This window comes from Paramacrobiotus metropolitanus, unplaced genomic scaffold (genome assembly GCF_019649055.1).
Source record: "Paramacrobiotus metropolitanus isolate TYO unplaced genomic scaffold, Prichtersi_v1.0 Parri_scaffold0000040, whole genome shotgun sequence".
Lineage (NCBI taxonomy): Eukaryota > Metazoa > Tardigrada > Eutardigrada > Parachela > Macrobiotidae > Paramacrobiotus > Paramacrobiotus metropolitanus.
Genome location: NW_026570260.1, coordinates 310,757 through 325,263, shown reverse-complemented (window position 1 = coordinate 325,263; position 14,507 = coordinate 310,757). Strand labels below are relative to the sequence as shown.

Below are 14,507 nucleotides of genomic sequence, written 5' to 3'. Positions count from 1 at the left end.
CGCCTGTGCCTCCGCTTTCCGTTACGTGCTTATAAGAAGTTCCCGTGTTTTTTAGTTTTGACCTTTGATGGGAGATGATCTGACGGTTTGCATTATAGCTGGCGGAAAGATAGATTAGAAAACGGATAAGTTTGATTTTTGTATCTTCTGTTTGTTTTAAATTTTTTAATGCTAAAAATGCGTTTTTTGTTTTAATAAAACCGTTTTTCTATGTTCCGTACTCGTAGTCTTTCGGAAACATATTTTAACCTCCACTCCCTCCCCTTGCGAACATTTAAAATACGCGCTCCTCACTTCAGTCGCCGGAAAAGATTTGGGCCGCCTTCCCTCCTTCCCCTCCCCCCGGCGGTGGTTAGGCCCGAACCCCAGTCCTTACACCCGGCGGGACTGGAACTCGTTGTTTTGCTCGCTGTTTTGCTCAATGATGTGGACTCATCATTTCCAGTCGAACACCAAAATTCCCGAAATCGACTTTCAGTCTCTCACAAAATAATATGTTTATTGGTGATTTCCAAAGAAGGTTTTTTGGCACGTCAGCACGATATTACCAAAGCCAACCGCCCTGTGGAAGCAGTTTCAATATTAAATCCGTAATGCTAAATCAGAAGATTTCGCATGTTCGGTTTATAAGAAACATCACTTTCAAAGCCTAATTTTTTTAAAAACTAACTCTTAACAAAAATTTTATAAACTAAAGGTAATCGGATAACTAATGGACACCAAAGTTCCATCAAGTGTAGATGAATGCTTTTCCTATGCTGTTCATGACGGTGGTGGCGTGGGTGGGTTTGCAGTGGTGGGTTCTCCACTTTTCCCGTAGACTTTGTATGTTAAGATCTTTTAAGACTTTCTCTGAAACTTCGCATACTTTCAAAAAACTGACTGGTTTCTGCAAATCTGCAAACTAACGGCTATTAAATGACATATAGACATCAAATTTTGGTGCAGTGGCTCGCTCAAAAAAGGGAGACGGAAATGGAATTCGCTAAGGCTTATTTTATTAATATATAGGATGGCGCATCAAGTGTCGAGGGAGATGTGTTTGCTTAGCGCGGCAAACACGGGAAAAGAAAATGATTCCAGAGAAAATGAGTGGCGCTAGCCGGGGGCGACGGTCGTGTGGCGCTTAATGCGATTACGCGCTCTGTCCGGTGCACAATGCCCGTCCGTCAGCTGCTAATCAGGCATCAATGGTATTCAATTAACGCCAGCCCAAGCGACAACAGCAGTGTTCATATGTTCTTTTAATTGTCCCCGTGTACATGCAGCAAGCTGCCTTCGGCGACAGCCAGCAAATCACGGCTAACAGCAGGGGAATCCATTCAGACAAGCTAAATCGTATTCCACTCGCCCGTTGCGTTTTTTATCGTCAAACTGCACTTAAACTCTAGAAAAATACAATTAAATATCCAACTGCAACAACAACACACTCAAGCTTTGGTCAGGAGTTTAGCCAGACAGCCCAAAGACACGCTGGCTAGGAGGACAGATAGGAAGCGCTCCAACATGTACAAATAGTCCTGCGCTAAGGCCAGGGAAAAAGCAGAGCACGCGTACACCACCGCCAAGAGCACCGACTCCGTCACGCGCCTAAATTGTTTATACCGTAATTCAGCCAACTTCCTTACTTGAATATCGTGTGCTAACCTGAAACAGTGTCGAAATCCTCGCTTCTCACTATTGTCGGTCAATGGTTTTCGGTGGATGCCGCTGAGATCCAGCATGCTGCCGAGAAGTAACGCCACAACGAAGGAGGGATCACTGTCCAGTTGATTGCGTCTGACGCTCTCCCACAGCTGCCAGCCACTACTTAAACTGATCCGCCGACTCCATACCACACTCGGCACCACGTTTAGCAGAGCGGTCAGAAGGGCTAACAGAATGATCTGCGTCTCCTCGCGAACGTCACCGCGCATACCGCCCAGACTGGAGGAAGAGGTGCGCTGCAGGTGTCGCTTATCGTAGCACACCTATGATCAGCAGCTGATGTTGCATACAGCTACGCCGAGAAAAAAAGAAGACATACTCTGAGAAAGTAGAGTATCACAGACAGGATAATCCCGTTTTCCCCGCACGATAGGTAGGCCGCGGCGCTCGTGACACCCACGAAAATGGGGAAGATAAGATGCCGTGCAGAGAAGCCCCAATGCAGGCGATCACCCGTGGACTGCAGCCGTACCACAGTTCTATTAAAGACAAAAATGATAACGATTTTTCAAAAACAATCCAGATTAGTGAATATTTTGCGTGCAATCCTTACGGATGGGCCAACCAGTAGACAGGCCAGGAGTACATCGTTACAACCAGCCGGATGACGGTTTCCATTACATCCACCAAACACCAGCTAATCGCGTAGAAAGCCAGCCATAATTCCCATCCACTCATCCCGGATAATCCCTCCATCTCACTCAGTGGCCCTCCCAGGCCCGCTGCTCTACCCATCAACCAGCGTCATTATACGAGTAGCCCTCGTAGTGTTGCGCGTCACCTACCGATGCACCCAAATTATCAACCCCGCCAGCCCACTGACGAACGAATGATCCCAAAATGTAACCTTCTCCCGGTATAGTCCCACTGTCTTCACCATCACCACCGCCGCGAAAAAAGACCGGTAGCTTGAGTGCGTAAAAGCGCACAAGCTGGCCCAGCATATCTAGCCAGGCGGGACTGAATGCCACGCGGTGCTCACACACGCCGGGGTCATGAATAATTCCAACGTACCCGGGGTGACGCTGGCCGACTGCAATTTCAGGGCAAATCGGGTGTTTCCCGAATCCAGCAGGCGGTACGTGTCTTGAGCAAACCCGGGAACAGTGAACCGAAGCAATCCGCGACATCCGGCTTTGCTGTGCACGTGTATATTAACGGCTTCCCAGATTTCGGTGAGTTGTACCGAAAAGCGTTGGTAGGCTTGTCGTTTGATGTGAAATACCGGAAATGTCAGACTGCTACTAAACGATACTTTCAGCGGTGCTCGAACAGGCTCGGCGCGGATGTAGTGGCCATCGGTAAGTCGCGGCACTTCGACTGCCAGTGCTGAATACTGGACCGATGTTTTTGTGGGGGGATGATTGCAAAGAAATGCGGGCTGTCGGAGAACCACGGGATACGGGTGGGTTGAATAGTCAGGATTAATGATTCGTCGCAATTAGGCAGGGTGCACGCGCGGATCCAGTGATCATTCCAAAAACTGCTCTGAATAACCAATGAAACATTACTGCTCTCAGTGCTGTACAGCTGCCAGTAGGCCTTCTCAGATTTCTTGGCTTCTAGATACAATTTCGGACCCGTTGCTGGTTCTAAAGGAGAGCGAGCTGTCGCACTGAATCACGCTTCGCATCCAAAATCTGTGGGAATAACTGTATGAACTGTCGTGAATTTAATACAAAACACTCTGCTACCTTCGTCGTTGGATTTATGAAATATTTCCGCAGAATTCCGATGCGCCTTTTGACATTCGTGGTGATTTTTTGGGAGCCAGGATCTACCATCTCAAAGAGCGCTTTCCCCTGTGCGATAAGCAACTGTTTGCACCAGACAATGCATAGATGATCTGTGGAGGCCCACACACCGGGCACGGCCGTGGTAGTCGTGCTCAGCACCCGCGGATGATTTCGCACCAAGCCGCCCAGATTACTCCGCTCCGACCGAATCAGCACATCTCGATGACCCCCAGCCAAGGAGAGAATGACTACGTCGGATAGGGTTTGATCGATACTGCGCATCCAGTACTCGTTCACGGCGTCATAGAATTCCTACGAACAACTTAATCAGTTGCCATCAGGATGCGAAATGCTCACACCGACCTGCAATTCCTCGTCAGGGACGACCACGGGCCGATGCGGAGTGGACAGGGTGAAGATGGTGTGCGCCATAGAGATGTTGAAAGAAGGACTAACGAACATGGCCCGCGCGATCAACCCACCAACGGAGTGGCCAACCAGGACGATACTCTGGTGGCGGCCGCTGTACAGCTCTAAGATGCGCTGGCTGCAGCGCACAGCAAAGTCCGTCTGCTCTGACAGGAACTGCCCGTATAACCCGGCCAGCTCCTCATTGAAGTCGATTGTGAAAACATCAAATACCGGCCTCTGCTGCTGTTTCTCCGACATACGCAGCAGGATGGAGCCCAGCGAGCGGGCCTGACGGTAGCTGCCGGCGTTGCCGGGGATGAAGAGCACCGGAATGCCGGTGAAGTGGCGGTGATGGTACTGCTGCGCACGAGCACCCTCCCCGTACACGTATAGACCATAGTGCGGATACTGCTCTTCCGTGGCGCGGCTTAGCTTGATGCGCTACAACCGTTGGAAGCATCTTTTAGATATAAACTCCCTCATAACCAGCATAAGGGAAAACAGTAAAATACCCACTGTATAATCAGGGTATTCAAACATGTATGTCATCTGGCAGCGATTGTCTTCAAAGTTGAACAACACATCCCAGATGCCCAAGACAAATGCCTCAAATTTCAACGCCCCATTTTCTCAAAATCAGAATTAATAACATCTCAAAACGCGGCGACATCAGCAGTCTGTATGAAAAACTCAATGTAGAACGGTTAGATGAAGATGGCGTTCAATGTGCTCGGTCAAAATGCAAGCGGCGGAATTCCGCCGGCCGGCGTCTGTAGCACACGTTGGTATTCCGAAGAACGCGAGTAGACGTCTGCAGCATCAGCAAAATAATATCCCAGACACTCTTGGATTAGGTAAATGTTTTGAAGCATTTTTTTGCGGCGTTGACGAAACGATCAGCGGAAGACGACAGTTTTAAATGTCAGGACTGAGAGTAAATGAATCCACCGCTTACCGAGTCGTAGATCTTCCAGTCCGCCTGGCGGCATGCAGCGCAGGCAGATCAGGCCATAGACGAGGGGAATCAAAACGACCAAAGAGCAGAGACACAGCGGAATAATCAACGCCCAGTATCTAAATCAACCGATCACTAAAATCTGTGCATCATACGATCACATGTGCAAAATGGTAAATAATGGATGCCGCGACTGTACCGATTGGGAAGAAAGTCGATTCCCAGACTGCGCAAGTATTCCGGCGGCAGGAACGTCCAGGCCAGGTAGACAACTGCAACATCAGAGTTTATCGTACATACTTGTACAAAGAGGCCATACAAGTCAAGAAAAATCGCACGGCATAGGTAAAACATCGACGATCCGATTACAGTACACTATAGACATACTTTATACATAAATTCCTAAATATTACAGATTACGCTACTGTACATTAAATTATTATTTATAAATATTGTCCATCTACTTATTGCCCCTACAGATTCCGTCATTCTGCCATGCCTCGGAAATCAGTTTACAAGAGTTGACAAATGTTCAAAAGAATATTTTCACACTAGAAAATTAAGAAACATGACCTTGCTCTGCAGGCGTTGTCGAAAGATTCAAAACTGAGCAAAACATGTCGACAACTGACCTGAGCCGCTGATGGCTGCTAGAACCAACGCGAACCTGCAAACGACAGCTTTGCCAAATTGTACTCATTATACAGCTGAAAATGAATTCTGGTATTTCAAAACAGCATGTCCAGGGTTGCAGCACTTACCCGTAAATTGCTCTTTCGGGGGATGGCGCGGGAGAGGGATGTGGCTGTGCGGGGGCGGCCGCGAGGGGCTCGTCGTGCACGCGCTGGCTGAATGCTCTAGTGCGCCTACTGTCACCACCGTCGCCGCCGTGCAACTGCTGTCGCTCCGCGGTGCCTTTTAGCGGCTGCTCCGCTATGTGGTCTCGCCTTCGCAGCTTGCCCGCCAGGTTATCACTACATCCAAGACTTTGCAGTTCAACGTCAAACAAGTACACGCAGTCGCAGTGCCAGCGAATGCGATTGTTGTTGAAGTGATGTCAGTGATTTATCCACAAATTCCTCTTACGATTAGTAACACGGAAACGGTGACTACAATCAGAATGCTCTAGCCAAGGCTTCTGAACTTTTGCGCAACTCTAAGGTTCTGCAGGTACTGTAGTATTCCGCAGATCAATCTTCTGCAGACACAGGTAAACATTTTATACAGCAAAGCAAAGCAGCAAGAGCTGGAGCGAAAAACAAATCTGTGACTTAGCAGTTTGTGGTGACGAGTCTACGACGGGAACAGGAAATAACGCTGAATATTATAGATACAGTCGCCCCAGGGCGGCTGCGGTAGATGCTACTTGCCGTGAGTCATCTGATTCGTCTCAATGGTTGGTGCTCGTTTGACTGGAAAACATGACTTTTAGACAATTTTATAAAAGATCTGAAAACAATGGAAAGCAAACAGTTTTCAAAAAAGTGGCTGTACAAGAACATCCCGCATGCCCTCGCACATGACAAAAACCGTAGATAGCGTGTTATGGCATTTTAATGATTTTTTCATCGGTCAGGAATGAGAATTTCTGTCGCAAAAGATAAAGAAATGGACGGCAAAGATCAAAGGCCTTTCTCTGCTTACCGGGAAGGCTTAGTTTGCGCCATACCATTATTTTCTCTACGAAAGTACAGTTTACTGGTAAACGACTCCAGTCAAAATTCCCTGCAGTACTTGCAACTCTCATGCTGGATTTGCATCTGCTGCAGGTACAATGGTACATAATAATTATTTTCAAATTTCACTATTTAGTTTTGTTTCTAGGTCGAGTGCTATACAATCAAAACGAATTTGAGCGTTAAATTTCGTTACATTCGTAGGAGATTTTTCCGGATCATTTTTCCGGTTCCTGTGTCTTTTTGTTGTTCTTGTGGTAACCTTCTTGCTGTTCGCGCGCAATTGGAGCATGACGGTGCCAAGCTTAAGTGGCAAAGTAGATTAAAGGATTTCTTCTGGGATTATAACACAGGATTAGATTTTGGATTTTATCTAGTCATCGATCTCTGTGTTTTATATGATCATAAAATCGGGAAGGGTAAGAGTTTCTTGTGATGAAGGGTTGGTAGGAAAAAGGGACCGGAAAGAAAATGGTACGTACGGAGTTCCATATTGTCACCATCTGTTGACTGTTCACATTAATTAGCCTTTGTAGGCTTTGTTTACAACAATGTTACAACTGGAAGTTTATTTGGTTGTCATTCTGCACGCATCAACAGGTATGCGGATAGAGTAGCCAAAGAGAAGCGAAGGAGCGTCAGCGGATGACGCACTGAGGCGTACTTGAAAAATGGAGAATTCGCGATTAGACGAGGATGTGTACGGGCAGCTGATCGTGTTGGGGTAGGTGGACTGATTCTGCGTAATGTGCATTGGGGAATGGGATACGTTGAAAGGGTCTGTCTTGCCAGGTATAACGGGTCGGACAGCGTGCCCTACCTGCAGAACGGGCCGTCGGGGGCCTCCTCGGCAGCCGCCGCGGCGTCGGCCGTCACCATGATTTCCACGCGCTACCTGCTGCGGCGCAAAGCCCGCCCCAACGGCGTGGTGCCCTCAGCCAGACACTACGTCGTCACCGACCCGGCCATGTCGCAGTCGATGCGGGAACGGCGCCACTTCGTCTCCTACGTGAAATCTCAGACGGAAACCACCATCCACGAGTACCAGTCCGATCCCTTCACCGACATGTTCCAGGTGGGCCGCTCCACCGATCGCCCCATCGACGTCACCGTCAAGGACACCCGCTGTCTGGACGCCGACGCCGAGGAAGTGGCCTCCGACGCCCGCCACCCGCACTCCGCGCCGGCCGGCCATGCTCACCCCAACAATCACGCTCAACATCAGCAGCGCGACAGCACGATTTCCCGCTTCGCCTGCCGTCTGCTGGTCAACCGCACCCCGCCCTTCCTCCCGCGGGTGCTGGCCGCCGGGTTCGACAACCACCGCAATATATCGCTGGGGGTCCGTGCTTCTTGAACTTCTCACAGGCTCATAACTGGAAATGTGTTTAACACAACTATTTTTTGCAGGAGAAAGCCCCCAAATGGATCACGGAGGGCGGGATGGATGGATTGACCACAAACGGTGTTCTCATATGGTACGGACAAGGTTTTTCTCATTTATGATTTCTGCTGTAACAGTGTGTCTTCCCAGGCATCCTCCATCATGGGGCGATTTGAGTGGCGAGGCCCCGCAGTGGTTGGAGGTGTCGGTGCGCGGCTCTGTATTAGCGCTGCGATCCAGTCGATCGGCTAAAGTGCGCGGTCAGCCGTTGGCTAACGAAAGCAACGTGCTGCGCGACGGCACATTAATTGATCTCTGCGGCGTAACGCTGCTGTTCCGCAGCCGAGACGGATTGGAGCAGGGACCGGTGAGAAACGTGTTTCTATGCATTTTGTCATAAATGAACTGACCTTTTGGTGATTCTTAGACTGTCCGCCAGTTGGAAGATCGTTTGGCCTTGCTGAATGCTGATCGGCCACAGTGTCCGGTAGGAGTGCCTAATGACCTGAGTTCCGGCTTGATGTTGACGAAATCGTTCTGTTGTAGGTGGGCATGAACACTTTGGTCATTCCCAAACAGCGCAATCCGGCCGCCATCCGAAGCAACGAGCAGCCTTACATTTACATGACATGTTGGTGGAATATAACAATTCAATTATAGTGCAGATGTATTTGGTGTATCCCGTTTTTAGGCGGTCACGTGCAAGGGCGCCATGGTTGGGGCGATCAGCCCAACAAACTGAAGAAATGTCCTATATGCTTTAAAGTACGTTTGGTATTTTTTACTTTCGTGCTGATGTTATTGATGTATGGTAATTGTTATTTTGCAGGATGGAACCATTGTACGTGCGGACTATTTTCTACCTGCAGGGATTTGGTTTAATTGCGTAAACTCTTGCTACATTCAGATTTTTGATTCAGGTTCGGTTATGTATGGGAATGGAGCCGGGCTTCTATATTAGCTCGAACACGGATCCAACCCATGCTTTCAATCCCTGCGGTCATATGGGTCAGTGATAACATTTCCAAAAATTCTATAAAGCAGAAAGCGCTAATTTTTTTAACAGAATTCAATAAGCTTTTGTTAAGCGGCCTAGGTAATAAACTATTCGCATATGAAAATAAATTTTGTTTTTTCGTGAAGGAAATTTTAACAGATCTTTTTCAGCTCCTCTGGAGACGTGCGAATATTGGAGTCGGATTTCTTTCCCGCACGAAGTAGGCTCATCCGTTTCCCATAGAGCATGCCATGATTACGTAGCTGCTGTTGACTTGCATTAATTAAAAATTTGCAGGCCAGTGCGTATAAGCCTTCCAGTGCGGCGTGCCCCTTCTGCATCAGCATGCTGGACACCAAGTGTCCCTTTGTGCGTATCATCTTCCCATGAGCCGTGAACTAACTGGTGCCCGTTATGCAGTCGCCCCTTGGTACTGCTCCGTTGATTAATGGATGGATGAATGTCTGAGTTTAGTGTATTGATGTTTTTGTGGCAAATGGACCAAATGCTGTACGCGGGTGGACAGCCAGAGTTTTTCCTGGTTTTGCTTTTTTGTCTGAAATTCGGGAGGTGTTAGTGGTTGATTGGTGGGTTGTGGCAGGGGTGCGGTTTTTATTAGTATTTTTACTAGTCACGTGTTGTATAGCGTTGCCCCTTCCCCTTTTTGACGCTCTGCGGTTTTCTGCTTACCCTGTAATTTCGTGGGTGGAAACTTGGAAAGCGGTTTTACTTGTTGCAAAATTATGATTAAGAAGAGAATATCATTGCCTTCGTTGGTGATTACCGAGCAAACCGCCAGGGATGTTTTGTAGGAGAGCTGCTATACCGCTTGATTTCACGGTCGGAAATTTTTCTGTAATTCGGAATTCACACTATAGCAAAAATTCTTAGCGAAATTGGAAACTAACGTAAAATTGTTAAGTAACTTCTTTTACGCGTACGCAACTTAAAGCATTTGCGTATTTTACCTTAAATTTAGGTTCAAGTGGCCGCACGACTCATCCGGAAGGTTAATGTGTCATTTGCAGTATGCGGCGGTAGACATCGTAACCCTGTTCGAGTATCTTGCTTGAGCCATACTCGCACCGGGACTGTTGAATGTCGCTGACTTGACCAGTGACTTCCGTGTATGAGCAACACAGCCAGCACGTCGAGCACTAATTTCCAGTCGTCTTGTTTTCTTGATTTCTGTTTATAAATTATGTGTGATCATTTTAATTTCCGTTTGATAATTGCTGATTTTTTCCGCAACAGCTATTGACATTTACTTTGCTAGTGAATTGTTCTGGGAGTAGGAGTGTGTTGGGTGTGCGACCATCGCGATCACGATGGCAGCGAGTGCGTCTGCGAACAGCCTGAGCAGCAGCGTGAGCAGTGCTGCTGCGCATGTTATAAACAACAAACTTGGCGTGTCAGCCAGCAGCTCCATGGACGATCTGGTGGAGCCCATTATTGAGCCGATCAAGAGCGCCCTGGTGGGGATCGATAAAAAGATCCGCAATATGGAGAAGAAGAAGTCCAAACTGGACAATCTGCGAGATGAAGTGCAGAAGAGCGGAAAACCGTTAAACGAAGACCAGGCGGTGAGGAGCCCGGGCGATGCGATCGCAGCCTTGTTTGACAGTTGTGCGTCTCATCACTCAACCACTTGTGTTTGTAGCAATCCCTGGCGCGGTACGAAGACAACAACCAGCAGCTAGAGACGTTCCGGGAGTTGCAGAAGCAGTTCATGGTCTGCGCGGAAGACATCAAAAAGTGCTACCGCAAGATCCTCCGCAAGGAACAGCAGGCCGAACACGATCGCCTCCTCGATCTCGAGAGATACCGGGCGGTGGTGATGGCCCTAGAGTCGCCCGATGTTCTCATGGATGTCATCCAGGAGACGGAGGTAGGTGACGGTAGAACTGACGGGAACTACTCGGGTTCTTCAGTTCTTGCCAAATCTCTTGTTTGCAGTTTGCATCTTATGCCCTGGATGGCCTTTTTGAATGTTTAAAGTACGATTGACATAAGTTTAAAAATTTACGGAAGTTTTGTTTACCTTGAAATCAGAGATTTGATGTTTTTGCGACAATTTCCTGCATTATATTTTAATTACATTAAGCCATTAGATTAAGGCATTTGTTACCGATTTTTGAATGTGGTGTGCGGAGGGATGGTTTGTAATGTTTTGGAGTGATTTTAGCTCCATTCGGGGAAGTCTGTTCTTGAGTCTTTTTAGTGACGTTATTCACGTTAAACAGCTTTTTTCTAAAGCACTCTTTTAACAATGGAAAATTCCGTTTCTTGGAGACGACTCCAGAAGTTAATTACACTTTTTACTGGAAAATCTTGTGGAAGTCCATTGTGAAAATTTTAAAGGAAGCTAGATGCGTGCCGTTGCTAAGCAGCTTGTTGTCCATTACTCTGGAGTGGCGTCCGATTTGCTATCTGAACTTGTCGCTGGCTCAGAGATGAAGCGTTATGCGTTAAAAATATCTGTCTACGTGTGTAGGGACTTCCTGAGAACTGCCGGGAGCAGGTGGATCAAGTACGGCGGCTGCTGTTCCCCTTCCGGTCGGACCTCCTCCCGGAGGGTTCCGGTGGGAGAGCCTCGTCGGAACACCTGCAGTTCGTGACGGAGCAGCAGTGTCATCTGCTCCATGGGCGTTCCCTGCAGGTCACGCCCAGCGGGAAGGAGCTAACGGGCTGTAAAGAGCTTTTGGACGTCCTGTTGGCCTCCCCCTTCTTCGCCTCCCATCCCGATGTCCTTCACAGTAAATCTCGCTCCCCTTTGGCCTTGCCGACGGAGCCCCATGTCGCAGCGCCCGGTGCCGCCAAAAAAGACGCCCGTATTAAGTCGCCCAGTGTTGTCACTCACACGCCGCAGCAGGCCAGCTCTTTCAAGTCAGCAGGTGCGCGCTTTGAATGGTCGTGAAGAGAAAGATTGCGAGCGTAGTGCATGTTGCTTTGTGGCTGCTTGTGACCGTGTGTATTGGCTTTGCTTAGCCAGCGTGATTGTGGTCGGTGAAGAAGCCGGTGTCAGTCAAGTGATGTCAAACGTTCCCAGTGCTGTACCTGTGATTCCGCCGCCGGGTAAAACATTCATAACGGTGTTGGTACTAGTCCCGTTAAATCGTGGGTTGATTTGTCGGGTGTGAATTGTAGATTACCAGCATGGGTCCAGCATGTCGTTTGTTAACAGCAAGATTTCATCCGGCATGGTTCCTCCCGTTGTTCCAGGTAAATGCCGTGGTTTCTCATGACGGAGGTTTATAATCCTCCACCTATCACTGCTGCACTTGTATGATGGTGAGATAGATCGAGTATGTTGGTTGTGACACAGGGCAGCAGCAAATCGTGGCCAATTCCTCGGCTGGAGTGCCGCATACCGGGCTGTCTCCTTCTGCTGTCCCACTAGGCGCCGCCGCGTTACCTGTCAGCGGCGGCTTGCAGTCATCCATGGGCGCGCCCAACGTCAGCGTTCCTCCTCTGATAGTCCCCACGGTACCGGTGGCGGCCGCGTCCACTGCCAACGCTTTCCCCGTCAGCAGCGGCGCGGCGGGACTGGGCGCCTTCCACGGCCACGGACCAAACCTCGTCCCTTCCAACCGCAGTGGCCACGGTTCCGTCGGCGATCGAGACCGGGACCGCGAACGAAGCGGCTCCTTTGGCGGACTGATGATGGACGTCAAGGAAGAACCGGGAGCACATGTGGGGGCCATTGGCAGCGGGGCGCCGCAGCGGATGACGCGGCCGCCTCTCCCACCCGACAATGCCGTTGCTCAAGGGCAGAGCGCATGGCGTAAGTGGTCGAACAGTGGATGCTTGAATGAATGTCGAAAAAAGGATGTTTTATGTTGACAGAAAGCGGACGTATTGGAACGTTTGATCCCAAGAATCCAGATGGAGATGCCTCAGATCTGATGGGCGGTGCTGATGCCTTTCGTTCCCATTCCCCGGCTGATAATCAGGAAAACCGCGGATTCGGTGATGATTGTGCGTGTTGTTTATGATTTGTCGACTCTTTTTGCATGATTGCGCAATGTCGTTATGTCGATAGTGTACAAGCGGCGTGATCAGGACAACGGCTTCGGGTATCGCGATCGCGGTGCGGGCGCCCGCCCTGGCATGAATCGAGGGGGTCGCGGAGGCTTCGAACCGCCGATGCGCAACGACCGGCGCAGTTTGGACGATAGCAACGATCGCGGCAGGATGGATGACCGACGGCGTTTCCACAACGATCGCAACATGGAACGTGGCGGCGGCGGTCAGGGGTCGCGAGGGGGTGTACCGCCGATGGGGCGCTACCCTGGTGATAATCGCAATGCCTATCGAAACAGTGAGTTGTCCGTTCTGGAGTTTTGCGGTGTATCTTGCATGCTGTTTGATCTGCCAGGCAACGATTTTGAGCACAACGGCAATGGAGACGCCATGCTGACTTCGTCCTCGTCTTCGCAAAATAGCATGATGATGGGGAAGGAGATGGGCGAGAAGGGCAGCGGTGCGGGCCCCACCAACGACAGCCACACCGACTACGGCCTTTTCCACATGCCCAATCCCGGTTTTAAGGGCCGTACCGGTTTAGAGCAGGACCGCCGCTACGATCGCAACCGCGACAGGGACCGCGAGCGGGAACGCGAACGTGATCGCGATGACCGCAACCGCGGGAACCGCCGTACCGGCAGTAAGTTGTTGTAACACGATGCACATACGCTGGTTTCTCTGTGCTGCTTTGTAACTCTGTTAATGATGTACGGTGTTCGACAGATATCTACATGTGAGCTGCTCTCGGCTTCCACGAGATTCCACGGGTTGAGGATTGTCTGTCTTGATGTGCATGAACAGACGGGATTGAGTGTGCGTTAACTGTTCTTTCTTCTGTGTTGGTTGTTGTCGTCGTCGGTGCTGTGTGCCGCCGGACGCCATTCATTTTGTGCCGGTGTGGGCGGCCCCTGCGTGTGGACGTCATTTTGTTTTTCATGCAGCTGACTGGCTGGCGCTGTCTGTCTGTCGGCTGCCCGACCGCCAGTGTGTGTCCAGACAGTCGGTAGTCAGCGGCCGGGCTGGCTGACTGGTGAGTGTTCGACGATTAGTCAGTCCCTCTTTCTCAGCACTTTCTTCACTAACTCCGCAGTCGGCCTGGTTAGTTGAATGGATTGATTGACTGGTTGATCGATTTGATAATAGTAGTGTATTTTCACTCCTAATTACATTAAACTGATTTACAAAATTCTTGCTTCTTTTCTGTTTAGTTCACCTTTTCTGCAATGTTTTGCTTCTGCTATTTTGTACCGTCATGGAGAAGCTTTCTCGATAAATAAAGATTACTCTGTAAAAAGGCTTTCCTTAGGGTCTGCTATGCAGTTCAAATTTCACCGCTGGCGTTTACGAATATAACATCCAGACTTCCGTACTCCAATTGATGGCGTGGAAGCCGCATGATCGATTGGGCAGTGTCAACTGGGAATCCAGTCACAGCAATGTTGGTAATTTGGTGACACCAGATTCAGTTGTCGATTAATTTAGTATTATTTATCAAGTAGATGTTGATTTCGCGATTGCTGTGCTGTTTTGATAATCTTAGAATCTGATCCTGGGATTGCGAATTTCACGAACTTTTACTATTTTCGAGAATTAAACTTTTTAAGTTACCACATGC

General features: G+C 49.1%; 2 protein-coding genes and 1 pseudogene across 4 annotated transcripts; 2 read left to right on the top strand and 1 right to left on the bottom strand.

The window, feature by feature from the left end:
- Positions 1 to 1,044: 1,044 nt before the first annotated feature.
- On the bottom strand, positions 1,045 to 5,863 carry LOC129590581 (uncharacterized; annotated as a pseudogene).
- A 739-nt stretch (positions 5,864 to 6,602) lies between these two features.
- On the top strand, positions 6,603 to 9,634 carry LOC129590408 (protein pellino-like). 2 transcript variants are annotated; one of them, XM_055485616.1, is made up of 12 exons: positions 6,603 to 6,959; positions 7,086 to 7,209; positions 7,278 to 7,827; positions 7,896 to 7,963; positions 8,020 to 8,236; positions 8,297 to 8,356; positions 8,416 to 8,500; positions 8,561 to 8,634; positions 8,699 to 8,710; positions 8,790 to 8,877; positions 9,037 to 9,086; positions 9,164 to 9,634. In XM_055485616.1, exons 2-12 carry the CDS (start codon positions 7,157 to 7,159, stop codon positions 9,254 to 9,256), a joined length of 1,350 nt encoding a protein of 449 aa, XP_055341591.1. In that variant the 5' UTR covers positions 6,603 to 6,959; positions 7,086 to 7,156; the 3' UTR covers positions 9,257 to 9,634. The 2 variants fall into 2 exon arrangements, with proteins under 2 accessions (XP_055341591.1, XP_055341589.1); XM_055485614.1 differs by having other exon boundaries at positions 7,022 to 7,209.
- Positions 9,635 to 10,004: 370 nt separating this feature from the next.
- Positions 10,005 to 14,164, top strand: LOC129590437 (caprin-1-like). 2 transcript variants are annotated; one of them, XM_055485662.1, is made up of 10 exons: positions 10,005 to 10,449; positions 10,527 to 10,754; positions 11,361 to 11,760; positions 11,855 to 11,941; positions 12,014 to 12,088; positions 12,192 to 12,650; positions 12,713 to 12,844; positions 12,909 to 13,187; positions 13,245 to 13,532; positions 13,616 to 14,164. In XM_055485662.1, the coding sequence occupies exons 1-10, from the start codon at positions 10,195 to 10,197 to the stop codon at positions 13,627 to 13,629; spliced, it is 2,217 nt and encodes a 738-aa protein (XP_055341637.1). In that variant the 5' UTR covers positions 10,005 to 10,194; the 3' UTR covers positions 13,630 to 14,164. The 2 variants fall into 2 exon arrangements, with proteins under 2 accessions (XP_055341637.1, XP_055341638.1); XM_055485663.1 differs by lacking the exon at positions 11,855 to 11,941.
- The last annotated feature ends 343 nt before the right edge of the window (positions 14,165 to 14,507 follow it).